The sequence below is a fragment of the Phalacrocorax aristotelis genome, chromosome 4 (assembly GCF_949628215.1).
Source record: "Phalacrocorax aristotelis chromosome 4, bGulAri2.1, whole genome shotgun sequence".
Classification (NCBI taxonomy): domain Eukaryota; kingdom Metazoa; phylum Chordata; class Aves; order Suliformes; family Phalacrocoracidae; genus Phalacrocorax; species Phalacrocorax aristotelis.
In genome coordinates, this window is record NC_134279.1 from 75218742 (window position 1) to 75246368 (window position 27627).

A 27627-nucleotide genomic window follows, 5' to 3' on the forward strand; every position below is an offset into this window, starting at 1 on the left:
TGCCCCAGCTCACTTGATGGAAGCTTGTGCGTAAAGTTCCTGCTGAAAAAGGAAAACTAGATGCATGGAGACAGTAAAAGATGAACTTTAATGAAATTGGCTTTCTCTTTGTACTAATTATCTTCTTCTAACTCAGGACCTATCCCAAGTCTACAACTTGTATTGTTTTCTCAAGTATTTTGTTCAGACAGGAGAAGTAATAGATGGGCTTTATGTTAATTGTGGATTTACATGGGTGTTTTTCAAATGTAGGTTTCTAAATGGAAGGCCCTTCTGGTTGCTACTCTTTATGTAACTGGAGTAAAATAAGCTACCTTTTCAGAGTTGTTCAATGGAAAATTCCCTGCAGGTTATTTTTTGTCACGAAGTACAGTGAAAGGTTCTTTTCAGGTATAGACATCGTGATCTTGAGAGTCACAGGTTTGGGTTTTTTTCTTAACTATGCAGCACATATTTCTCAAATGATGCATTTTATAAACACATAAATTTATATAGCTATACAAATATATATATAAATATATTACATAGCTTATGATCTATTGCTAATTCTTGAATGCCTTTTTCTTCTGAAGGACTGTCCACTTTAAATATTGCACTAGTGTCCCTCCTGTTTACGCATACTCCACAAAAGATCGCTACTGTTGTTGGACTAAAGGATCTGAACAAATACACTTTACTCTTGCGAGCTCTTCTGGCTCATGGACGCCACTAGCAACCATGGGTGTTTTAGGTCCCCAGTACCTTCCAGTGAGATGGTGGCATTCTTCATGTCCCCTGCAAGATGACTCCATAGTTGAAAAGTCACTGAAGTCCTTAAAGGACAAAAACAAGAAGTTGGAAGAAGGCGGTCCTGTGTATAGTCCAACAGAAGTAGAAGTTGTAAAAAAATCTCTTGGACAGAGGATTGTGGACGAACTGAAGCACTATTACCATGGTTTTCGATTACTGTGGATTGACACAAAAATAGCTGCAAGGATGCTCTGGCGAGTACTTCATGGAAACACTTTGTCTCGTCGTGAACGGAGACAGGTACCGAGTAAATACCAATTCCATTTGAGTATTCTCAGGGATTGCTCCATTTTATTTGAACTGAATTGGTTCTTTCTGGTTTCTTCTGTTCCTAGAATTAAAATAGCTGGGTGTCTTTCCCTCCTCCTCCCAATGTGGACACTAAAAATTTTGGATTTGACTCCAAAACATTTTAGTTTTGTTCCCCATTATTAACGATAATTTTGGTATTTTCTAGCTGGAACAGCAGAGGTTTCTTCTATTTTGTCTTGTGGACAAAAGTTGTGGTTTGTTCTCAAGTTCCCATCCATGTGCTGCGTGTGTGTACATGGTCACTTTCTCTGCTTTTTCACTCCAGCTGGGAAAACAGAGGGAAGACACTTCCAGTAAAGGTTGGGTTTGTGCTAATTCTGTTGTGTTTTTTTTAAAATTTTTTTTTTAAACGGAAGAAAATCTGCAGGCTGAAATGTATGATTGATAACCAGATATTACTACTCTCTCAGTTATAAATATATTTGTGAGATAACTTTAATCAAAAGAAGATAATCTGAGGAAAGTTTTTGTTTTATACTTTTGTTTCTCTTTATGGCATGTAAAAATGCAACTGATAATTTTAAAGAAAAGGGAAGAGGGGATAAAGATGAAATCTGGAGTGCAAAATGAGGGTGCTTTCAAATTATGGTAATATACATACGTTTAAATAGTAATTTCAGTTTGTCTATGAAGTAAATATGCTTATTCAACTAGAACTAAAAGATATGAATATTTAAAAACATCTGATGTGAGTTCATATATGGAAAGACTGCATAATAATAAGCTGTTTTAAAACTGGTATAGATTAAAAATGTTTTTGTTTTTTTTAAGAATGCATTAGTATTCAACTTTAACAGTGCATTAGCAAAATATCAAACATGCTGATTTAATAGTTTTCATTTTACTCTTTTTAAAGACAAGGTGTTTAAGTAGTTTATACAGATAAAATATTCAGGTCCGTATTCCCGTCTCTGGAAGGGGAAAAAAAGAGGCATTTCAGCTGCTGCTAAGGAAAAAATGTGCTGGAAGAAATGTTGGAGAGTGACAAGTTGTATGTACTCTGGCAGCAGCAGTGAAAAGTGCTGCTTGCAATCATGTCTGGTTCTTTGCAGTTTGCACACTGTACACACAATGTGTTAGGTTCACATCTCTGCCTTCAAAAATTTGGTTACATGATCAAAAATATTAATATTTCCTCATGGTTTTAATTTCCAATAAAATTTCGTACAGAAATGAACATTTTAATGTGTAATTAAAACCCATCATATCTTAATGCAGCATGCAAAAGTTCTTTTCCTAAATGTGCAAGGTTAGACAAATAGCAAAAATTAAGTGCACATGTAGCAGGTTTCATCTGTGCTTACATTTGGACTCTTTCTACAGCAGCACTGGGTGATGGTGTGTGGTCTTAGCATCTCCATGCTACTTATTTTTGCCCACTTCTTTATGCTGGTGCGAGAGTATGTTTGGCAGCTGATGCAGCCGAAACATTGCTCAGCAATAAATATAACAGTCTGTGCTGACATAAGAGAGGGGATTATGTAGTGCCAGGAAAGAGTAACTGAGGATAGGGGGGGAATGAGGACTGCAGGCCTGCTTGAAGTAGTGGTTCTGGCTTGTGCTGGCTTACTGAGAGCTTTGAAAAACTGGGAAAACCAAGTGAGACAAATTAATTCATGCTTTAAAACAGAATCAGAAATCCTCCAGAGGGTAAGACTGGAATCATTGGTTTTCCTGCCTGTTTCACATTCTGAGAAATTATACAAACAACAGTATGGAGATCATGGAAATATTTCTGCTGAAAGATCAGGACTGTATTGTAGAAGGCATGAATCTTTAGGAAGTAATGGGTTATCTTTGGACACTCATGCATTATTCCATCAACAGATGGGTTTATTTATTTGATTACCCTTTAGTTTCGTCATCTAGTGATGATAGAGCTGTCTTTCTCATACTTATGTAGTGGTCTGGCATTTGACCGTCCTGAATGCTTTTTTTTTTTTGTGCAGATATGCAATTTCAGTACCAATTACCTTATTTTAAACAAAAGAGAAATTTATTGTGCAGGTATAAATTAGTGTTTCCATTGATGTAGCCTGTCTCTTACCTAATTGGGGGTGTGTGTGTCTGTATGTATGCAATCCAGCATGGAGGATGTAGTTTTAAGAACTACAGTAATGTTATTTTCTCGGTCTAGGTTTTGTGTTTTCTTTATAGGGAGTTAGAGGACGTCCTGTCTCTTGAACGGAGTCACTGTAGGCTTAGAACCTAGGGTCAGTGAAAAGCAAACCAGCCTACAGCTGAACAAAACTCTTCACATGTGCTTTTTAAAATCTTATTTAAGTTTGTTTTGACACAGTTAATTTTTTTAATCAGTTCAGCCTGAAATTGTAGTGTACTGACTAATTTAAAGAAGTCTTAAAACTTTGATGCCAGATTAGCTACAACTTCTTTGCAGAAGTTGCTCCTGAACTTTAAAAAAAAATTTTCTTTTAAGTACATACTGCTTTAAATGTATTAAATGGCATATGAACTGACAGTCCTAGAGAAATCTTATCTTCACGCAGACTGACAAATGAGTTATTTCTGCCTGCCCTTTCCTTCCTCTTTGGCGGCAATAATGGAAAGATATCCGAGTAATCTAACCACATTAACAAGCAATTGCAGCACAGCTAATGCAAGGCAGCTATTGCTTATGTAAACCAGAAGTCGGTTCCAAAATTCTGCTCGCACAATTGCTGCTAGGGCTTGGATTTAACAGGATCGCATGTCTACACTTAGGAGAGAAGGCAGGAGGAAGTAAAACATGCTAAATATGATACTGGCTGTTAGAAACTGATTGCTCTAGTGCTTCTTCCTACAGCAGGACTGTTCAGGACATGGAAGTGAGATGGCAAACACTGTGGAGTTTGTGGCAAGTGTATCAGCTTTACAGACCCTAAAGTGCTGCAGAGGAGCGAAAAGCGGAATACATGAACTGTAGCAGCAGAGAGAGTAGTCACAAGTTTTTCATGCTCTGCTGCCAAGTAATGTGTGTCTAATCATGCACCATTGTATTAAGCTCCCGTGCAAAGTTGTTCTCCTTGAGTTAGCAGAGGGTGCAGTTTCATGATTTTTGTAAGCTGATCCAGGACAGTGCTTCTGTGAAAAAAGCCAGTCCTGCTCAGTGCTCAAATCAGGTTTTCCAACACCGTCCCCCCGCACTTTTGGTTTGTACTCATCCTTTTTTGCTTCTCTGTGTATGTATTTATGGGTTAGTTTTAGCTGGATCAATGGCGTACCTTGCACACTAGCAGTCACAATGGGATTCGTGACTCTATACGTTATCTCAGGTTAGCATTAGGTTAGCTTAACCAGGCTGTAAAACTGCTTCCTTAGATATAGATTTTGTCTTGTATGAATACGTGCATGCGCTGTCTAAAAATAGATAGCAGGTAGAAATAAGAACTCTGTATTGCACTCCATAGAAATTTTTGAGTGTTTTTTAGGGAAAATATACTTGTTTTTCTGACTTAAAATTTCCTTCCAAACTTTCTTACATCTTTTTGAATTCTCTGGTAGTCATTTATCTTCTATTGTTGTAATGAATGAAAACATCTTTGAGCCTTTAAACAATGGACCAAAGCATCCCTTCCTAGAAACTGAGAGGGTTTTATATACAAAAAAAAAAAAAAAAAAAGCAGAATTTGGATCTGTGGAGGTTTTGCATTCCTCAAACTATATTTAATATTTTGGCTGGTTTTATGCTAAGAAGATTATGGTTAAAGTTCTACTGGTTCTGTATTCGAGCAAAGGAGTCCTAGCAAGATGCAATCTGTACTGGCTGTTGCTGCTGTTCCCCTGGATTGGCATGAGCTCCGGGGAGGAGATGGGAGGGGAAGCATGCACTTACTTGTGTAATAGCATTTATGTTGCCAGTGTTTGCCAGCCATAGCTGTGTTTATCAAATCATGATGTTGAATGACAGTGCTGTGGGAGTAGTGTACTGTAGTGTACGTCTGACCTTCAGTCTCTGATTTAGGAACTGACATTACTGCCATTAACAGTTATTTGCTTTGTAAAATGAGGTAGAGTGAAGAAAGATCTGCACTCCCCAATATAAACCAAGTTATTAAGCTTCCAATGAGTACTGAAAGATTTGATTGCAGACTGTACAGCCTAATATATACATTTGTGGGTGGACAGAAATTGGACATTTATTTTATGCAGTTCAAAATTCAGTAACTAATGTATCAGCCTGCTTCAGAGGATTACTGCTCTAGAAAAGCAGTGATTTAAAAAAAAGGAATCCACCAAGCTGGGCTCATTACCCTGGATTTAAATGTACATTACAATTGTTATAAGGCAGAGGGGGTGGGATCTTTCATTTTATTCTTGATTACTTAGTCCATAGTAGCTCATGCATGTAAGAAGTGGTGGAGCACAAATAAAGATGAATAAAAGAAGTTAAGCAGCTTTAACGACAACAAATGACCACCTCCTGTTTTCAGGTGCTTTTAAGAGGTTTAAATGAGATACTTGTTCAATAATCCTATTGAGACACAGTGAGGCTTTTGAAATACTTTCTATAGTGTTGAAAACTGGTGAAACTCTAGCACTCTGTAGTATATAGCAACTTGAAGAAAAAGATACTCAAAACTGACTTTGTCATATCCTTTTTCTGTGTTACTTTAAATTTCCTTTGTAGCAAATATATATATGTGTGCTTAAGTGATTATGTGGATGATCATATCAAGTATTTTTTAAATATATAAAATTTTACTTGTCAATAATTTTCTTTTTTCTTTTTCCCCCTTCTAGTTTCTTCGAATATGCGCCGATCTCTTCCGCTTGGTCCCTTTCCTAGTTTTTCTTGTTGTCCCATTTATGGAATTTTTGCTTCCAGTAGCTCTGAAGTTGTTCCCTAATATGCTTCCCTCTACATTTGAGACAAAGTCTAAAAAGGTAAGCAGGTCTGAATTTATAATCCAGTAACGTTTAAAAAAATTTAGAACTTTCTTTGGTAAAGAAATAAATAAGGAAAATTCTAAAAATCAGAATTTTTCTTTGCTATATGGGGAATGCTTTTGTCTTTATATTGTTTTGATAATCTTGCTGTCAACATCTAATAATGAAACAGTGCCACCCTGATTTACCTTTTTATATGTGCAGGTGCTCTAGCTATAAGGGGTGTAAACTTCTCTTGTCATTTTCGCTATCCTTATCTCCATTTTCTGACCCTTACAAAGCAGAAATGAAAGCTCTGAAATTCTCTTATTCTAGTTTGTATTGGAATGGGCAGACTTTGTTTTAACATTTGTAGTCCTTATTCTTGATGCAAGCTTTTTTGTAGGTACACTAAATATTTAAAAAGCTTCTGGTACATTGTTTTGTTCAAACTTTTTTTGTTTTAAGTTAAGTTTTCTGGCAATTGTTCAGAGATTTGTAAAAACAAACCAAAAAGCCCTAAAAAGTGTTCACTTTCAGAGCACAAGATACGTACATGAGGTTTGTACATAGCAAGCTCCCAGTCAGTCACAGATATAATCAATCTTAGATGTAAGTAACCACATTAATTTCTAGTTCTTTGATAAATTCCTCTTTGGGTGAGATGTAGTGTAGGATTTATGTGCTGGATATGAGAGTTGGGAACTACCCAAACAAAATTGGTTATTTTGTATTTTTTTGTTACTAATTCAGAGGGTGCATGTTAGTTTTAGCAGGTGAGGCCACTCATGCTGCACTTCAGTCTGTTGGCATTGCATCTCATGCTTCATGGAGCTTTGAACTAATGAACCTATTTTTCAGTGTGCTTTGGGGATCTTTGGTAAGAGTGAATCTTCTCTTGTGATGTGTGTGTTACAGCAGAAGTTCAGAAGTACTCCGCATAACTTGTCTGAGGGCAGAAGAAGCGGTATTTAGTGCGCTTATTTCTGGAAAGAACTTATAAAACCAAATATTTTTTTAACAGGAGGAAAGATTGAAGAAAGAATTGAGAGTAAAGCTTGAATTGGCTAAATTCCTTCAAGACACGATTGAGGAGATGGCCTTAAAAAATAAAGCAGCCAAAGGAAATGTTACAAAAGATTTTTCAACATTCTTTCAAAAGGTAAAAATAAAAAAAAAAAAGTATTTTCTCTTCCTACCAGAAAAATAGCTTGGTGTTTTGTTTGGTCTATGGTAATCATCAGATATCTTTATTCTGCTGGATTTGAAGGAGCAGGATGTAATGGTTTTTTAGGATAGATTTTTCTTACAAATAATATTTCAGTGTGCTGAAGTTTTACTGTTCTTAGCTTTGGTATTCTAGCTGGTACTTTTACTCTCCAATTCTAGAAGAAGTATATTTCTGCTCATTTGCTTCTCGTTCTCTTATTTTGTTAATAAGTTAATTCTAACATCAAAAAGATTATGCACTCCGTGACTACTCGTGTAGTTTTTGACCTTTTTTTGAACATTGGGTGTAAAAAAGTGGGAGAAAGAAGTTCTTTCCTAATTAGCTGATTAAAACTTAGTGGGGTGGAAAGTAAAATTTTCTGTTTTGTCAAATCTGCGTATAAAAACAGTTTTTAGATGTGTGGCTGCTATACCGCTGAAATCCTTTCAGGTACTGACTAGAATGTGGTATGATCTGGGGGTTTTGCTAGGTTGTGAGTGCTGTGTTTGGTACAAAATTTTTGTATTCACAAGCAGTTGCTGACGCAGAGGCTAAATGTCGGATATCTGCCTCCTGCGTTGATGGCCTTTAGGTTTGACAGTGTTTCCTTTCACCAAGATGTAGGTAAGGGTAAGGTATTCCCTGGAGAGATGGAAAATACCTTCTTGTGTCTTCTCAGTATATGATTTATCTCTGTCTGCTGACACTTCTGATTTCTGTTAATTGTGGGGCTGCTGAGTAAGAAATTGAGCCAACAACCATCACCAGGTGCTTTGTTGAAAGTGACAGTGTAGTCCCCAACTTCGGGGACATTATGTATTTGCACAGAAAAAGGCACATAAGACTGGGGATTTCACACCTGAACTGTACAAGTCCTGCCAGCTAGCTCGAGCTTTTCCTGCTTGTCAGTGCTGAGAATAAAGTTTTAAAGGGTGGGGTAATAAGATCATGTTCATAGTGCCGCGTAGGTTACTTCAGATAATGATATTGGCAAGTTTTGCCAAGTCCATGTACTTTGAAGCTTCTGTGCAATCATGTGTTTCTGTTCTTTTTCATCTGCAGAAAATTTTAAATTGTTAGTTATAGCAGTCAGTAGCTGAAGCAGTGATGCTGCAGACTCTGGGAACATGCTGCTGCCCTGCTTCATGTTTGGAACATTTCATTTTCTTCTGAAAGAACGAATTTACATTTGGCGGTTACTTTCTGTGGAAATAAATGATGTATCACTCCACATTTGCTGGAGGAAGTCCCAAGTTCCTCTGATGACTAAAAAGAAGTTTCAAACCCTGCATTTCTTACGTGTGGGTGTGCTTTTTACAGCTATATATTTCTCACTTGTGCCATGGAGACAAACTTTATTGATCTCATTTCACTGTACTAGATAATAAATGTCGGAGCAAGAAGCAGCTTAAATATTTCCCATCTTTTTGCTGTTCTTTTATGGCTTCTTCTGCAGTGAAGTATTTGATGCTGCAAGAACCATTGATTACAGACTTAACATGTTTTGCTGCAGAATTCCAGAATTTATCTGTGTTTCTTTGTAGCTGTGATGTACTGGAAAGTTTCAGTTTGTACTCTCAAGAAACATGTGCTTGGCTCTGCCAAAACTTGGCTTTAAACAAGGATGAAAATACCTTCTAGATTTTTGAAGTTCCATTTTTGGCCGCTTGAGTGAAGGAGCTGGTGAAGTGGAACAACAAGGCCTTTGACCTTTCTTTTTCTGTGTTGGTTTCTCTGCTGCACAAGTATCCTGGAGGTTAATGGACTTAAGACTATCTTGTCTTCCAAATTTTAATCTTTTCCTTTACTCACTAGCTGTTCACTAAAAGATTTGAGTTGGCATGTAAAACAGGCATAATAAGTCAGGCTGTATAAGTAATGTTAGTTTTTCAGGCTATACTTGATGTCCCTTAGTGTACGTTTTCTTTACAGGGCTTAAAAAAAGGTAGAGGGATTGGGAAGAGTGGTTTTTGGATATCTGCATACTTTTTACACTGAAGGTGTTAATTGACTGGGAGTACTTAATTGTTCTGTAGATTTTGGATTCGGTAATATCAGTAATAAGCACTTGATGGTATACTTAAAATAGAAAAATCATCATTTATACAGGTGATGATGTTTTACTATCACCTGATGAGACATGGGAATGATTTTTCTTTCTACTTCTTTGAACTGTTATTTCTGCTTTCAGTATTTGGATTTAATTACTGTGAAGTGCCATTTGGCAACAAATAACTTAAAAGCTTAACTTTGCCTTTGTAGAAGCAGTTACATAGAACCTGCCATGAAGAAGGATGCAGAGTCCTTTCCCACATAGTGGTTTATACTTTGGAATAACCTCAAGTGCATTTGCACTGAGGTGCTGCAAAACAGCTAGGAACTGGAAGCAAAACAGTGTTGTAACAAACGTGGTTGTGGAGAGAATGTAGGTAGCTCTGTGTCCAAACCTGTGTTTCATAGGGACACAAATGTTGCAAAATGTTTGCTGTTGGATGTACTTCTCACTTTATCTTTACAGGGTGATGCTTTTAATGTGCTTTTATGTTTAGTAAGTGTGGTACCAGAAAGAATACTTGCCAGTGTGACTTCTGTAGCAACTACTTATTCACTCAGATTTTTTTTTTTTTTGAGGTATCTTAGGGCAGTGCCAGCTCAGATAGACCTGCTTATTAGTATACAGGTGCACCTAATTCTTGGTTTTTGTTAGTTTTATCTTCCATGTTGTTGGAAACTGTCAACACCGCCAACTTTTTTGCCTTTTGTAGTAAAGAAATTTGGGTTTTTTACATTTCTTTCATGGCTTCCTTGTGTCCTATTTCCTATCCCAAAATTGATGCAAAATACTTGACAAATAAGGAGAATTGTTTTATTGTTCAAAATAATACCTAACAATAACATTTGCTCTGAAAAGTTTTGTATGTGTTTGGTTTTTCTTACAGATCAGGGAAACCGGTGAAAGGCCCAGTAATGAGGAGATCTTAAGGTTCTCTAAATTGTTTGAAGATGAGCTGACTCTAGACAATCTAACCAGGCCTCAATTGGTGGCACTTTGTAAATTGTTGGAACTTCAGTCAATTGGGACAAATAACTTTCTCCGCTTCCAGCTGACTATGAGGTTGAGAAGCATAAAAGCAGATGACAAAGTGAGTCATTCTAAATAGGCACTGGCTACTGATTTTTACATACAAGATTAATAAGTGTGGGTGGATATATGTGTGTATTTCTAGGCATTGGCCTTTCTACCATTAGTTGTAATGAAAGTAATTGTGTTACAAAGAAAATAATTTCTTTGAAACTATAGTTTGTAAGGGAGCTGATAGAAATATTAACTTAGAGGGAGATTGACACTACTATAATAGAGCTGTTAAGACTACAGTACTGTTCAAAAAGTGGAGGCTATTTTGTGTTATCACAGCAGCCTCTAGTGGCCATTGTGAAAATATGGACTTCCAGGTGTGCATTGCTGGTGATTAATGCGTAACAGCTCAAAACTGAAGAAAGTTTATTTTCCACTTTGTGCAGCTGATTGCTGAAGAAGGAGTTGATAGCCTGACTGTTAAAGAACTGCAGGCAGCTTGTCGTGCCCGAGGTATGAGAGCTCTTGGTGTGACAGAGGAGCGTCTCAAGGAACAGCTTAAACAGGTAGGTTTTTGCAAGACTGAATACACAGACCTACCTTCAGTCGCTAGCTCTGATTTTTGTTGTGATTCTGAGAAGTCATTTTGCTTCTGTTCTCATTGAAGGCTTGGCTGAAACAGACTTTCTCCTTAATAAGCTTTTGTCATGTGTACTGTGTAAGTATGTAGTAGCAGTGGGTTTCTAGCTTTTGAATGGGCTGTGATGTTTTGGTGATGCAAACAGATACTTAGACTTAAACATATCCAAAGTATTTTTGCAATTTTGGCAGTTTGTCTTCTTAATTATTTGTATTACTCTGTGAAAAACTTTCCTCCAAGTAGATCAGTTCTTTCTCTTTTGGTGTTGCCTAGTTTAGAGGAATACGCATGTGAAACAAAACACTTCCGTATTAATTTCATACTTCTTGAAATACTTCTTCGTATATTTCAATGCAATTGCTATAATTCTTAGCTGCTTATAGCCTGTAGTTCCTGTGCTAGGATATTGACTGATAAGTAGTGGTAAAAAAAAAAATCAGTATTTACTTTTTTGTGTATGCTTGACTTCATCTGTGGAAAAAAAAAATATCCAAAAGTTGAAGATCTGTTTTCTATGTATTGCATTTATAGTGGCTAGATCTGCACCTGAACCAGGAAATCCCTACTTCGTTGCTTATTTTATCCAGAGCCATGTATCTTCCAGATACCCTTTCTCCAGCTGATCAGCTCAAAACAACACTTCAGACACTACCAGAGAGTGTTGTAAGTATTGATGTACATAGTCTGTAATCAGCTTCCAGTGTCATCACTGAAAATCTATTCAGAGAAGTAGATGTTCTTCTTGGTTCCTTTCTTTTCCTTGAAAAGCTAAACCATGGATAGGTTTATTTGAGTGACCTTCAAACACGGAAGAAACTGGCTTACGTGTAGAGGGGTTTGAGAACAAAGCAAATAAAAAGCAATATTTCATTGCATGATGGTAGACAGTAATAGCATAAGAAGACTTAGAATACACTTTTTACTTATATAAAAAACAATCTACGCTCTGGACAATATAAAGACATTAATACATGAAAATGTTGATGTGGTGTAGAGAGAAAAATTATCTGAGTAGATTGTTGGTAGTCTTGAGAGAAAGAGAATGAAGAATGTGTACGATGTCAGGGTAGAAAGTTCTCACTCTTGAAACAGAATCATTCTTTTACCCTATTTTTGCATTTCTCAGAACTCTTGGGGGTTTTAACTATATTAATTAGCATACCTGTACTACCTATCACAATAAGGGTATATAAATTTCTCACATTATGTAGACATCCATATATATATATGCACACATACAGACTTTAGCAGACTTCTTACATTATTTTTAGGCCAAAGAGGCTCAAGTCAAAGTGGCAGAAGTTGAAGGTGAAAAAGTAGATAACAAAGCACGGCTGGAAGCAACACTTCAGGAAGAGGAAGCCATCAGAAAAGAGAATGAAGAAAAAGAGATGGAAAGATTGTCTGAAGCTTCAGAGAAAGCCAAAGAAACCCTTCAAGTTGCAGCCATGGTAAGTTCTGCTCTCAGCTATTGAGAAATAAACGTCAGTGCTATAAAAACTAGCATGTTATGAGTTATTGCCTCTGCTCTGGGTGTTGCCTGCAAGAAATAGGCCTTTAAATCCAAGTATGGAAGATGTGGGAGAATATTAAAACAGACTGCAACACAGAAGGGTTCACTGTGAAACAAAAGAGATTGTCTCAGTATTATGTATCTTTGACTTCTCTTCCCCCTTAATGAGAGTAACAGGAGAAGCCTTTTATTTCCCTAACAAAGATGGTGGTTTTGTTTGTTTTTTGATTTCCCCCACCCCGTACTTTAAATGTTCTTATCTTTTGGCTCTTTCTGTTCATCATTAACCTGATAATGTCATTGTATAATACTTGACTATAAAAGCTGTTGGCCTGCTTTAGTAGTGAATTAAGCCTTAGGAGCTCACAGGCATAGTTCATTAAGTGCAAGTGGGTATTTTAGGGTGAAACCACTCACTATGTTGCAGTTTTTTAACATTGTCTTCTCATAAAAATGTCTGTGTCCACTTTGGCAACTCTGTCTATTTTGAGAAGTCATTCTTTACTGATGCTAATACAGATAATGTTATCTTTTGTTTAATTAAAACTTCATGGGTCTTTTGAATTTAGAAAGAGGCAGAATCAGCAGTAGATCTTGAAGCCATTGCTCTGCAAGTTAAAAAAAGTCAGATGGCTGTGGATACTGAACAAGAAATGGCAAGGGCAGATATGGCAATGCACTCGGAGACACTGAAAGATACAGCACCAGTATTGGAAGGCCTTAAGGTAATCCAGATAACTGTATGTTTTAATACGTCTTAATGTAAAGATTCAAAACATCCATGTAAGAGCCATGATAAGTTGCCTGGCTGTCCGTCAGTTTTAACCCTCTCACTGCATTCTTTCAGTTAAAAACAGCTAAGTAGTAGATTGCAAATTCTTAACCACCAATGCAGAAATTCAGGTCAGCACAAAACATCTCTGAGCGATCTCCTTTATCTATCTCTGTTATTGAAACTAATACACCTATTTTGCGGGGCATTTGCACTGGCTGTAGATGTAATGGATCTGTGCCTGTTTAACCTGTGTGTAGTTAACATACAAGGACGGAGAGGGCAAGAGTAGGTAACGGTGAGTGTTACCTTCTTCTGAAGGGTGTGGCTAAAACCAAAGGATTAAGGAAGGAACTAGGACTGGACCACACTGTACTAGATTTGTATCGACTTCCTCTTCTAAATTGATACGGGCAGTGTGTGTATGCTATAAAAACTTCTTAGTGTACCCTTTCACTATTTCTTTAGTATGATGTTGAACATAATTTATAGTCCCATTAAAGTAACAGGTTACATTCTAGTACTAGTGTGCTGCTTTGTCACCAGAATATGCTTGTCACAGTTAGAGCATGCTGTTTTTAATCATTTGCTGATGCTACAGACCTCACTGGCCTGTAGGTCCCCAGATTCTCATCCTTGCCCTTATTGAAGGTAGGAGTGACATCTGCTTTCTTTCCAGTCCTTGGGAATCTTCCCTGATGACCATGTCCTTTCAAAGATAATGAAGAGTGGCCTCTTAATGACATTAAACAACTCCGTCAGCACTTGCGGTCGTATCCTATTAAACCTCATGGACTTGTGTGTTCAGTTTGTTTAAATGTTCTCTAACCTGATCCTCCACCACTGATGATAGATCTTCCTTGCTCCAGACTTCCCAATTGGTCTCAAGAGATCTGGGATTCCTGAAGGCCAGTCTTATTAGTAAAGACTAAGGAGGACATTGACTAACTCTGCCTTTTCCATGCTCTTTTGCACCAGGTTCCTTGTCCCATTCAGCAGCAGGCCCACATTTTCTTGTCATCTTTTTGCTCCCAATGTACTTGTAGCCCTGTATGTTAGGGAGTGTTTGGACTGTCTAGAGCTTAATAATAAGTATAATAGGGTTGAGTGTTTATGGGTAGGAATGGGGGAAAGGCCAACAAGGAAGATATCATAGAATCATAGAATGGTTTAGGTTGGAAGGGACCTTTAGAGGTCATAGAGGTCAAAGGCCATAGCCCAACCCCCCTGCAGTGAGCAGGGACATCTTCAACTGGATCAGTTTACTCAGAGTCCTGTCCAGCCTGAACTTGAATGTTTCTGTGGATGGGCCCCCCCAACCTCTCTGTGCAACCTCTTCCAGTGTTTCACCACCCTCATTGTAAAAAATTTTTTTTGTTGTATCCAGTCTAAATCTATGCTTCTTTAGTTGAAAACCATACTCCTTGTCATGTCACAACAGGCCTTGCTAAACAGGGTGCTCCCATCCTTCCTATAGTCCCCCTTTAAGTTCTGAAAGGCCGCAATAAGATCTCCCCGCAGGCTTCTCTTCTCCAGGCTGAACAACCCCAACTCTCTCAGCCTGTCCTCCTAGGACAGGTGCTCCATCCCTCAGATCATTTCTGTGCCCTCCTCTGGACCTGCTCCAACAGGTCCATGTCCTTCCTGTGCTGAGGGCTCCAGAGCTGGACACAGCGCAGCATGTGGGGTCTCACCAGAGAGGAGTAGAGGGGCAGAATCACCTCCCTTGACCTGCTGGCCACGCGCTTTTGATGCTGCCCAGGATAGGGTTGGCTTTCTGGGCTGCAAGTGCACATTGTTGGCTCGTGTCCAGCTTTTCGTCCACCATGGTGGAAGGCTGTTATAGACCACCCATCCAGGATGAAGAGGCAGATGAAACATTCTGTAAGCAGCTGGGAGAAGTCTCACAATTGCTAGCCCTTTTCCTCACCTTACCAGACATCTACTGGAAATGCAGTCCAGTGTGTGGAAGATAACTTCCTGCCACAGCTGGTGAGTGAGCCAGCTAGGGAAGGCATCCCGATGGACCTGTTGTTTGCAAACAGAGGAGGACTGGTGGGAGGTGTGATGGTTGGAGGCTGTCTTGGGCACAGCGATCATTAAATGATAGAGTTTGATTCTTGGAGAAGTGAGGAAGGGGGTCAACAGACCTGCTGCCTTGGACTTCTAGAGGGCAGGCTTTGGCCTGTTCTGCAGCCTGGCTGACAGAGCCCCTTGGTGGGCAGCCCTGAATGGCAAAGGAGTCCAGGAAGGCTGGGCATTCCTGAAGAAGGAAATAGTAAAGCCGCAGGAGCAGGCTGTCCCCATGTGCCAAAAGATGAGCCAGTGGAGAAGATGACCAGCCTGGCTGAACAGAGAGCTTTGGGCTGGATCTCAGGCAAAAAAGGAGGCTTTATGAGCTTTGGAAGAAGGGGCAGGCAACCCAGGAGGACTGCAAGGGTGCCATGAGGTTATGCTGGAAGAAAATTAGAAGGGCTAAATCCCAACTAGAACTTAACCTGGCTACTGCCATAAAAGACAATAAAAAATGTTTCTGTGAAGACTTCATGAACAAAAGGAGGGCTGAGGGGAACCTCCATCCTTTATAGGATGCAGGGGGAAACATAGTGACAAAGGATGAGGAAAAGGCTGAGGTACTTAATGCCTTCTTTGCCTCAGTCTTTAATAGTCAGGCCAGTTGTTCTTAGGGTACCCAGCGCCCTGGGCTGGAAGACAGGGATGGGAGCAGAATGAACACCCCATAATCCAAGGGGAAATGGTTAGTGACCTGCTACAGCACTTAGACACACACAAGTGTATGGGGCCAGATGGGCTCCACGCAAGGGTATTGAGGGAGCTGGCAGCAGTGCTCACCAAGCCACTTTCAGTCTTGGATCAGCAGCCCTGGCTAACCAGGGAGGATGGGGGTGGTTGCAGGAAAAAACTGGCAGGATGGCTGGGCCCAGATAGTTGTGGTGAATGGAATTAAATCAGGTTGGCAGCCAGTCATGAGTGGTGTTCACCGGGGCTCAGTGTTGGGGCCAGTCTTGTTTAGTATCTTCAGCAGTGATCTGGACAAGGGGATTGAGTGCGCCCTCAGTAAGTTTACAGAGGACACCAACTTGGGCAGGAGTGTTGATCTACTTGAGGGTAGGAAGGCTCTGCAGAGGGACCTGGACAGGCTGGATCAATGGGCCAAGGCCATTTGTATATGGTTCAACAAGGCCAAGTGCCGGGTCCTGCACTTGGGTCACAACAACCCCACGCAACGCTACAGGCTTGCGGAGGAGTGGCTGGAGAGCTGCCTGGAGGAAAAGGCCCTGGTAGAAAAGGCCCTGGGGGGGTTGGCTGACAGCCGGCTGAACATGAGCCAGCGGTGTGCCCAGGTGGCCAAGAAGGCCAACAGCATCCTGGCTTGCATCACGAATAGTGTGGCCAGCAGGAGCAGGGAGGTGATCGTGCCCCTGTACTTGGCACTGGTGAGGCAGCACCTCGAGTACTGTGTTCAGTTTTGGGCCCCTCACTACAAGACAGACATGGAGGTGCTGGAGCGTGTCCAGAGAAGGGCAATGAAAGTGGTGAAGGGTCTAGAGCACAAGTCTTCTGAGGAGGTGCTGAGGGATCTGGTGTTGTTTAGCCTGGAGAAGAGGAGGCTGAGGGGAGACCTTATCGCTCTATACAACCACCTGAGAAGAGTCTTCTACAACCACCATAGGTGGGTGTTGGTCTCTCTTCTCCCAAGTAACAAGTGATATGATGACAGGAAACAGCCCCAGGTTGCATCAGGGAAGGTTTAGATTGGATATTAGGAACAATTTCTTTCATGAAAGTGTTGTCAGTCATTGGAACAGGCTGCCCAGTGGTGTGTTTGAGTCACCATCCCAGGAGGTATTTGCAAGACATGTAGACATGATGCTTCAGAACATGGTTTAGTGGTGGACTTGGCAGTGCTAGGCTAATGGTTGGACTTGATGATCCTAAAGGTATTTTCCAACCTAAATGATTCTATGGTTCTATAGAAGACCATCTTGTTGCCCTTCACATCCTTTATCAGATTTAACTCCAGGTAGGCTTTGGCTTTCCTGAACTCATCCATGCATGCTGGTACAGTGTCTCTTTATTCTTCCTGGGTCACCTGTCCCTGCTTGCACCTTTTGTATGCTTCCTTTCCACATTTCAGTTGTACCTTGAGTTTTATTTGTAGCTGAGCATTTTATTTTTGTCTGTGAAGTTTGATGCAGGATTTTTCTCAGTCCCAGTGTTACTTTGCAGAATAACAATGTTAAGTTAAAATGAATGTTTTAAGTAGAAAAATATTTTCCGTATTCCTGGACAGCATCATTACCTAACTGCTGTTATTATGACATTGTTTACTTTAGAATGCTGCCAGGAAGGTCTTAACAGTAATTTAAAAAAGGAAGTAATCCACAATGAAAGCGTACATTGTTGTGTGATGAGTTAGCTGACTCTGACTGCGTAGCTGGGTGCATGATAGTGCAGCCATGAGGAATGCCGTGGGAGGGAGGCAAGTAGGGCTGGGGTGATCTTGTTTGGAAGTGGCAAGGATGTGTGATGTTGCTGCTTAGCTTATGCTGCCGTATCTGGCATAGCATTTTCATTGCTGCCTGCCACGCCACCAGTGACGTGAGAATGTATGATACTGGGCCACAAGTAGGACTTTGTCAACAGCCCTAAATGATAAGAGAAAACAAGAAGTAAAGTTAGCATGGCATTTCTTAGCCAAGGTTACAGTGTGGCCTGCCTCTAAAGATACTTCCAAATATTTTGAACACTGTGGAATACATTCGTGCCTCTTGGAGGATGTAAGACTGACAGCTTCTTGAAGATTACTGATTTTATTTGAGGCAGGGGAATTGGTTTTCAAACTGAAAGTTGCTTGCTCTTTTTTTTTCTAAGGTGAACTATAGATATTAAAATCAGAAGCGAGGTTGATGCCTAGATACTAACAGTACACTGAAACCTTTTCTGAGTTGATGAAAGGGCTGGATGCTTAGTTTGTGAACTGTTCTGTAGTTGTTTTTTGGATGTGTATCATCCTTCTGCTCTGTGTTTCTGGCATCCTTTTTGCATGTATCTTTCTGTACTCTCCTTACGTGGCTGTTCAGAGTTTAGCCATTCAGAATAAAAGCTGGTGTCTGGGTAAGACTCATTTGCTAACTGTAGCTGGTATTATGGGGTGTTAGCATTTTTAATGAATCATCTTGAAGTCTTATTTTTTAAGTGTTCATTTGGGGGTTAGATTCTTAGTCTCAGCTTTTCAAGAGACAGGTATACTTCACAAACTATGGATGTTCATCCTCATTCTCACAAAGGTAGCTGAAAATAACTTTGCTGCAGGTCAACTTCCCGAACTTTGCAGATTGATATTTTTGTTTTATTTTATTTTATATCTTTCCTTTACATAGTGAATCATTTCTCAGTTGTTTGGATTTTTCACCCAGCAAAGAAGGAAGGAAAACATCCTTAAATGAGACAATTAGGTACAGAGTTTTAAATAGCCAAAACCCACATAATGAATCATATTAGCTGAACATACTACTGGTGCACTTAAAAAATACATACCATAGAAAACTAATTGCCTTAGTATTTAAGATCTTTGCTTTAGCCTCAAAATACAGATCTTTCTGTTGGCCTCAAATGGCTGTGATAATATTGACTCCGAATATGGAAAAAGAATCTTGAGTCTGTCTTTTCTGGTAGAAGACCCAAAAACTTTGAGGATAATCACAAATGTGTCTTTAGCTAATTTATATATATTTTCTGTTACAGGGTGAGGAAATCACTAAGGAGGAGATTGACATGCTGAGTGATGCTTGCACCAAGCTGCAGGAACAGAAGAAATCTCTAACGAAGGAAAAGGAGGAGCTCGAGGAATTGAAGGGCGATATCCAGGAGTACAGTGAGGTGAAGAATTGGGCATGAAAGTTCTTTGGTTTTTTATTTCTGTTCACATTTAGTTTTAGCATAAATTATCCACACATTTTAAGATTATCATGCTTGGATATCTATTAGCCTGTAGTTGGTAGCTGAGTGAACTTTGTATGGCACAATACAGAGCCTCATTTGTATAACGTGTTTAAAGCCCAGTTAAAATCATTGGAGTAATGTTCCCACCAGATGAGAATCCTGTCCCTGCTCTTATTCCCAGGGTGTCTAGACTAACAGGTGCTGACTAACTGCTGTATGCTACAGTTCGTTCTTATCAAGCATAGATGACAGTATTACAGATACTTCAAGTTAAGTAAAATTAATCTTATCCAATCTTACGAAAGATGTGGAAAATAACATTTAAGGGGTGAATAAAAAAGGCAGCAATGTTAGAATTTGTCATAATTCCAGTTTGGATTTTTATGTCTATACATCTGCATTCCATTCACAAATGGCTCCTGTCTTGAAATGCTAGTCAAAGTCAGTAGTGTCTGTTGTTGAGAATTCACACCGACAATAGCTTTTCTCTCACAATCGTTTCTTTTAGGATTTGCAAGAGATAAAAGAGCTCTCTAAAACTGGCCAGGAAGAGGTAGTGGAAGAGTCAAAGGCAAGCAAGAGATTGACCAAGAGGGTGAACCGAATGATTGGTCAGATAGACAAAATTATTAATGAATTAGAGACAAGTCAAAAGACAGTGGATGTAAAGCTTGATGTTGGTGATAGACCTCCTGCTGGGTAAGTGATTTGAGGGTACTGAATGTGTCGCTGACTCCTCGTCTTCAGTCTTGCTTTTGTTTTGATGTGTGACTAGAAAAGAATTAGCAAAGAAGTTGTTCAGAACATTAAGATAATTTAATTTAAAAATAAAATTAATAAAATTGTGCTGCAGATCTTCTGTCTTCTAAGGTATGTTAAATATGATTGAAATGAGGAAGGAAAAAAGCGGATATAATTTCCCAGATGTTAGTCCTGAGGGGGTTCTGAAAGTCAAAGTGTCAGTTAGTTTCTTAGCATCTTGTTCACACCTGTAACGCTAATGATGATACAGGTGAAATCATGCCTTTAGCCATGCTCCTCATGCAGTAGGTTTGCCCTGTGTCATTGATAGAAAAGGTGTGCAACAGCATGGTAAGCATATTCATGTTTGTTTGTCCTTCAGTAGTGAAGGTGTCAGTGGGGAAAAAAATTGCAATAAAGTGTATTCTGTCTCTGGACAGAAATGGGGGACTGGTCTAATGGAAGTAAGGAGATAATTTTATGTGGTCCCTTTCTGAAAATTTGCTTCACTTCAACTTTAACACACTTGCAGATTTTCAAAGAAGGGTCTTGCCTGATAGTTTCATTACAAAATTCATTTATCAACACTTATCCAGGCCTTAATGTTACTGGAGAGTCATTCAGGCAATCTTATGTTGAACGGTCACATGTTGCATATTACAGGCACTGAAATACCCAAAACCTGTGACTGTAATTCCCGCAGTTTGTGATTATGAATGCAGTGTTAATATAGTTTATGCTCGCACCATTTTGTGTGATTCATTAAGAGAGCTTCCCAGCTCCCGTAGAGCATAACCTAAACACAAAAAAGGATACTGCTTTTGTTGCCCAGTCCCCAGGGCAAACAGTCATTTGTTTCAAATTTTGTGTAATAAGATCAAGGCGGCCACATGAATGGCACTATAGAGTTGTTGTTGTTGATCAAAACCACCTAAATTTGTAAGTTAAAAATACAACATAGAATCTGCTTGTACTGAATGTAATGGGTGGTTTGTGGATAATTTTACAGGTGATTGTGGATGACTGAAAATTATTAGATTAAATATTGCCTAGTTGTCCAAGGCTTGTTTTTTAACCTTCAAGTTGGTGCAGTCATTACCAAGCCATCAAGAGTCATAGAAATGCTACAAGTCCAGAACGTTTAGTGGCAGCTTGAGAAATGCTTCTTGAATAGAAGTCAGTCTGTGCCCAGAGATTAGGGCCAGGTATGGAGCTGGGACTATAGTGATAAAGCCCTTCTGTTTAATATTTCTTGGGTTCACTGTCTCTTGCATTTCAGCTTGACCTGTGCTGGAAGATGGTTCTTCAAACTAACAGAACTACATAGGCAAGCAGAGGCTTTAGGTTGCAAAGGACAAACAGCTTTAGCTTCATGAGATCAGTGAGCAGGCAGTGGACACGTTTGAAACCTGCTATTCACGATGTCAAGTTTAGTCTTCTACAAAGTCTGTTTCTTGATATGAGCAAATGAAGCCTATTTTAATGAAACAGCTAAATTGCTAAAGTGATTAGTTCTCAGCTTTTGTTTTCCTGTGACTTTCATTAATTTTGTGTAGGCCAGCCTCTCTAAATCTGAACGGATGACAGGTGAAGAGCACTGCCTCTTCAGTAAATGGGATGAGGTGGGCAAAGGGCAATTAGATACACAGTGTGGGAAGCACAGAAACTGTGCTAAACTTTACTTCAGATGCTACTGAATACCTGTATTTGTGTAGTAAAGCATGTGGAAACCAAAAGCATGAGATTCGATGGTAAGAAAAAGATTAATTTGAAATCTGCTTGCTGATCAGTAACTCATCTTTGCCTTTTTTTCTGATCAGGATTATAAATAAATAGTTAATGTTTTTACAAATTACCAGTAGTGTAGTGACTTTCAGTACTGCCTTTTGTCAACTTTACTCCTTTGGAGTAACTGCTTGCCATGTACAGATTGTGCTTCGTCTTCAGGGAGAATCTCATCAGTATTGCTGAGCTAATTAATGCGATGAAACAAATCCAGAAGATTCCAGAGGAGAAGCTAACGAGGATTGCAGAGGCACTAGATGAAAACAAGGATGGCAAAATTGATATAGATAATGTTGTTAAGGTAAGTCTGTGGGCCCCTTGAAGAAAATAAGGCTAGCCATCTTTCAAACGTTGGACTTGTTTTGACTATTGCAGTCTTTTGCAAGAGTCTTTACCAAAACTCTCACAGGCATCAAGTAATGTATTTTAAATAGATCTTACCATACATATTAGCATCTTCAGAATTTATATAGCTATTTTTTGAGAAAAAAACCCAGAATCTTTATCCAGTGTCTGTTACCCACATTACCTTTAAAGCTGTAGGTTTTCCTGTGTCAGGTTCTATAAAATATGGTCGTTTTGTTGTGCCACTTATAAATGGGGGGGAAGATGGGAAGGAGCATTAGAATAACTTTAGGAATACCACTATTAGCCAAATTCTTGACATTATACAAATGGATAATACTTTATGTTAACAGAAGATAATAGCTTCTCTTGCCTACTTGTTATACCTTAGATGTTTCATTGAGATCTGTATTTCCTGTGCTTGAAAGACACCAGACCATCAGTTGTCCTTTAGGCCCCTTGTAAATGACCCGTGTTCTTTGCCCGATTTGTCCTGTTTTCTCATTTTGCAGAATATCTTAGGTTCTCCCTGCATTTCTCCTTCATTTTCATGTTTCCTTTTTACTTGGTAAATTTAGAGATGTCCCGAAGCTTACTTCTTTGCAAGTAATTTTCCTTCTCAATACAGAAATAGTGCTTAAACTATGGTCAACTGGAAAATACAGTATCAGCCTTTTGAAACACATTTTTCCTCTCTAGTGAAGCTGTCCCAGTGGTGATTATCTTCCCTGTTGCTCTAAACAGCCGTTGTACATTTAGCAGCACAAGCAAAATGTACTTCTGAATTCTGCATATAATGCAGAATAATTCTAGGAACTTGAGGAGCTATGCCAAGAATACATTTGTCCAAAAAGCTACATGAAGGAATTTGGAATCACCTGCTAAATTGTTTTTTCATTTTGCTTTCTGAAATGCCTACCCCCCTCTACTTCTAAGTTTTTGTAGATTTGTGCCTATTTAGTACAGTAGGTCTTTTTGATGAAATTAAGCCTATAAAATAAGTATTGTCTTAAATACTATTTCAGCAGGTAATGAACCTGAGCTTTTCATTGGAACAGATATAATAAATGCGTCTGTTTTAATAATGCTTCAAAATGTGAGTCTTTGTGTGTTGAGATCAAAAGTTCTAGGTCATTTGCTTTACGTTTTAGCTTTTTTTAATACTCTGGACATGTTTGAGGCCCTGGTTGTGGTTTGAATTTGTGTTTTGTGTAAGAAAAACTCTTGTTTTTTGTGAGCATGAGAGAACGGATTACTTCTTTTTTCTTAACAAAACTTAAGATATGAAAACGCCTCGATAATGTAAAAACTCCGTGCTGTCTCAATTTCATTTTATGTTCATGTAGGTAGTAGAATTGATTGACAAGGAAGATATTGATATTGGCACCAGTCAGGTTGCTGAGATCATGGCACTGCTTCAGAAAGAAGAAAAACTGGAAGAAAAAGAGAAAGCAAAGGAAAAACATGATAAAGAAGCTGCAGAAGCGAAGAATTAAGTTTCAGAATCTGAAGCTACTCCCAGTTGTAACCAAAATCTTGTATATCTTTGTGTCTAATGGCTACATATTACTTGGCTTTGTGATAATGGGAAGTGTTTTGAGCTGATTCTAGTAGAAAATTGTAGATATGTTTTCTGACATATGGAATGAAATTTCTGTTCATCAAAGTGATTTACTGCCATTCCATACAGACGAAAACAAAGTATGCTTCTCTAGCAGTGCTCCTGCCCACAAAATCATGTATTTGCACTCGTTGTGGTACAGTGATCCATTAAACTTGCAAGTTTCCTGCAAAAATTAAGTGTATTTATGGAAAAATGTTTCTCATTTATTTTCTTTCATCATTACATGGGGCCCAACCTTGCTCTGCTTCTACCTTTTAGCTTTTTCAGAATTTAATACAAACTCTCCCTTCTGTCACAGTATTATGTATTTTGTAACCTGTAAGTGAAGATTCTGTAGCTTCCGTAGTAGCTCTTTCAATTGAGTTTTATTTAAGCTAAATGTCACTAAGCTGTTGCCTCACTGACAGAGAATGTGGTATTCTAATCACTTTTATGAATTCATGATTTATTTTTTTTTTCTGGTGAAGGGAAAATGAGATTTATTTTTCCCTAGAATGGAAACTTCCCATGAAGTTTGCTTCTTATGGGTGCCTTAAATTTCTTAAGTCTAGGCAGTAGAGGATGTCGCTTCTACTCAAAATTCCATGAATTACTAAAGCATTGGAATCACAGGAGCCTTTAAAATAGTTTCAGAATACAATCTGTCACACAGTAAAGTGAGCTAAAGTGTTTGTCTAAATAGCAAAACGAAAATAATCATAAGGGGAAAATGCCAGTTGTGATCTCTTTCGCATATTTTCTTAAAATGCAGTTATCTTTGCACGTTAGTTGTTTTGCATCTGATAATTATTTACAACGTAAGTAGTTCCCTTACCTCTCAATTTTCATCTCAGGTATAAAGTCACTAACCAGGTATAGTCAAAGTACATAAATACTTTCATCTCATGGCCTTGCTTACTGTGCAATCAACAAGTCACATCTGGTATTGCCAGTGCTTGGATTACATCATTGGCTTTCTAATTAATTGCTTATAGTTACTGTCTTTAACTGTGTGATTACATACTGACAGTAGGTCAAGGTTTATTCATTAATTTCTTTCCTTAGTAGTAAATTTTTAAGTTTAAAATACCAACTCTAGGATGTTCCATAATTCCTGGTAGCCTAAATTTTCCACTCTTTAAGATCTGTTATGAAACACACATAGTGTGACTTGAACCATCAGGGTTGTGTTTTGTTTTGTTTTTGTTTTGTTTTGTTTTTCAAATTTTATTTTAATTTTGCACCCACTATTATAAAATACATTAACATTCTTGATTTTCATGTACACTATAGAGAGCACATCTTACAATGGCACTGTGCACAGTGATATTGAGGTGGGCAGTTAGTACTTAATGCTTTTAGCCATAGTTGCATATTTTCATAGAAAATGTTGACTCCCAGGTGTATTTCAGCATAATTCCATGTGCAGTGTTTATCTAGATTGGCTAAATTATTTGTAAAAACTTATTTGAAGTTAGTGGAACAAAAAAAGAGTTTTGACAGTCTCATGGCTTGCATGATGGACCATTGTATTCGGTTGCTTCCAAAGCAAGGTGTACAGTACAACTAATTCTAGAAAAAGGGTCGGTGTTTAGTTCAAGTATTGAGTTCATATTCTGTACAGTTTGCAAAGAAAGCTGCTTACAGTCAGTAAGAGCCTCCTGAGAATTACTGTAATTGTATCTGAAGTGTAAAATTGCTGTGACAAAGCTGAAATTTCAGATCAGTAGGACCTTAGTAGTTAATGTGCCCCTGAACAAGGGGACTGTTCTCCTCCTTGTAAATCGAGATTAACTTGGAGATTTCAGCATGAAAGTCAGTTCGAAGATTTTGAAGATTGGACTTCACTAGGTGCTTTTTTAGGCCAAAACTTATATTAGATGAAAATGCAAAAGTAAACCTAATTCCACAAAAATAGTTTAAAGACTAATTTTACATTGCATCTTTTACAATTGGAATTAATGGGCTTTGAAGTATGCTAAATTTTGCAGTTGCGTATCTTCAATTCAAAAACAATATGTAACAATCTTACTTGACATTCCTGAAACATGATAAAGATACTCCAAAATTACCTGCTACTTTTCATGAAATATTGAAAACCTAAGAATTTTATGCATTTGAATGCATGAAAGTTTAAAACGGGGAAGTAGCAGAAAAAGCTGTTTTCAAAGATTTATTGATTAAAGTTTTACAGAGCTTTAACTGTCATTACAGTAAATTATCTCATTTTACTATTTGGAGTTTAAGACACTGCTGCTGTTCTTTTTTGGTGTTTACTGTTCACTTAAATTTTCTGTGGATTATATAAGAAAGGAGCCAAAAATAGTTGATTTTTTTTTTTAAATGAAGAATTTCCTGATTAAAATAATTGTGATACATTTATTGAACATTTTTAACTTTTGGACTTGTTTGAAATTTGGCGTATGGTGAAATTTTAACAGGTTACATAAAATACATTTAAATGTCAATCACAAACGTCAGTTTTCCCTAAAGCGTTTAAAGGACATATGCATCAACCATAGTGACGTATTTTCACGGGGAATATTTTCCTTCTGATATTGAAAGTAAGCAAACCCATGGGACAACACGTGTTCTGCAAGCTTAAAAAGGTTAGGAAGCCCTCGGTGAGTCCCATTTACCCGGTCTTGAACCTTCCTGAGCAGCTCTGTCCAGGCGATGCAGGCGACGCCAGCAAACCCGTGGCTTGAGGACTAGCTGCAGACAACGTGCTCTGTTGTCTTTCGTGTTGACCAAAAGAGGCAGAAGCCGCTGTACTTTCAGAGAAAGGTTGAGTTCGGGGTGTACAGTAGCTGGTCAGAACTTATTCCTGAATGAATATTTAATCAGGAGATGTAAATATTTGTTTAAATAATTAAAGGATGTGTGAGATTTTGGTGACCTTGTGACTTACACAGGCAAAGCCTCTAAGCTCAGAGTTAGGTAATTAGTAAGACCGTTGTTGGGATTGTTTCAGATTCAAGTAAGATCAGATTTTGATTATAAACTATTCAGGGGAAATAATGTCAAACATATTAAAAGCTTTTAAAAAATCAATTTAGCAACAGTGACGAGAAGTGAAGTAGGATGTCATTTCTTTTTCCCCTTCAAAAAAGCAGGTTTGTAGGGCCTATTTTATTGAAAAAGTTCTTTCCATTTCATGTTAGCTCAAAAGACGGTTTTTGCTGAGATTTTCGTCACTGGCTGCGTGCCGTGAGAGGAGATCTGCCTGCAAGTTAAGTACCAGAAAGCTAATTTAAAAGGTAGTTTGTCAGCGGGACTGCATGCAGGTAGAGAGTATTCTCTTCACAGGGTAGTACCTTACGCTTCACTGGGGGAAGATGATCTTTTATACAGCTCCAAAATACTTCTTGTAACTTTCTATCTCCATACCTTGCTAATCATTTAAACTTTAGCTACTTCAGCATGTATTTAAATACTTTTAAATTGTTTATATCAGTTATTTGGTGTATTTAATTAAAAGAATAATTCCATATTTTGTTCTTTGTGTGTAATCCAGGTTTTGCTTTTCGGTTGAAGAATTTCAGCCTGTGTGATAAATTTAAGTTGAAATCATTTGTCTGTGCTCTGAGCGTACTGGTCCTGTGTTTGCCATAATGCAGTATAAAATTTTTAAGTTAATTTGAGCTTGTGTCCTTTGTTTAGTTATAATAAATGTATCATTTTGAAACCCAGTCTCTCCATTAGTTTTTGGGTTGCTTTTGCTTATTTGGTGTTAATTTACTTGCTGTTCAGATGAGATGCCAGTCGCAGAGCTGGACAGTGATGAGCTGAGTATTAGAATTGAAACGTTTGAGGTAGAAGAAGGCAAGTGAAGGACAAATCTTCAAACTGGGGGGTGGTGGAATGTGGGGGTGTGTGAATTCTTGCAGAAATTCTCTTGACAAATGTGGACTGCGTCCCCGGTATAGTGAATTGTGCTGAACCACTCTTCCGAACTATTTTATTTTAGGTGTGAAAGTGGGGAGCAGCACACTCCTTACTGTAAGG

At 38.5% G+C, this 27627-nt stretch overlaps 1 protein-coding gene across 2 annotated transcripts in view; it reads left to right on the top strand.

Moving 5' to 3' along the window:
• LETM1 (leucine zipper and EF-hand containing transmembrane protein 1) overlaps nt 1–27307 on the top strand; it is a 34028-nt gene extending 6721 nt beyond the window's left edge. Inside the window, exons 3-14 of one of the 2 annotated variants that reach the window (XM_075092060.1) lie at nt 573–1029; nt 5842–5985; nt 6992–7129; nt 10117–10320; nt 10700–10819; nt 11425–11556; nt 12165–12344; nt 12976–13131; nt 18948–19082; nt 19654–19844; nt 21816–21972; nt 23363–27307. In XM_075092060.1, the coding sequence (XP_074948161.1) occupies nt 573–1029; nt 5842–5985; nt 6992–7129; nt 10117–10320; nt 10700–10819; nt 11425–11556; nt 12165–12344; nt 12976–13131; nt 18948–19082; nt 19654–19844; nt 21816–21972; nt 23363–23512 (2164 nt within the window). In that variant the 3' untranslated portion in view covers nt 23513–27307. The remainder of the gene's footprint in view (nt 1–572; nt 1030–5841; nt 5986–6991; nt 7130–10116; nt 10321–10699; nt 10820–11424; nt 11557–12164; nt 12345–12975; nt 13132–18947; nt 19083–19653; nt 19845–21815; nt 21973–23362) is intronic. The other variant, XM_075092061.1, reaches the window with a different exon arrangement.
• Nucleotides 27308–27627: the final 320 nt, after the last annotated feature.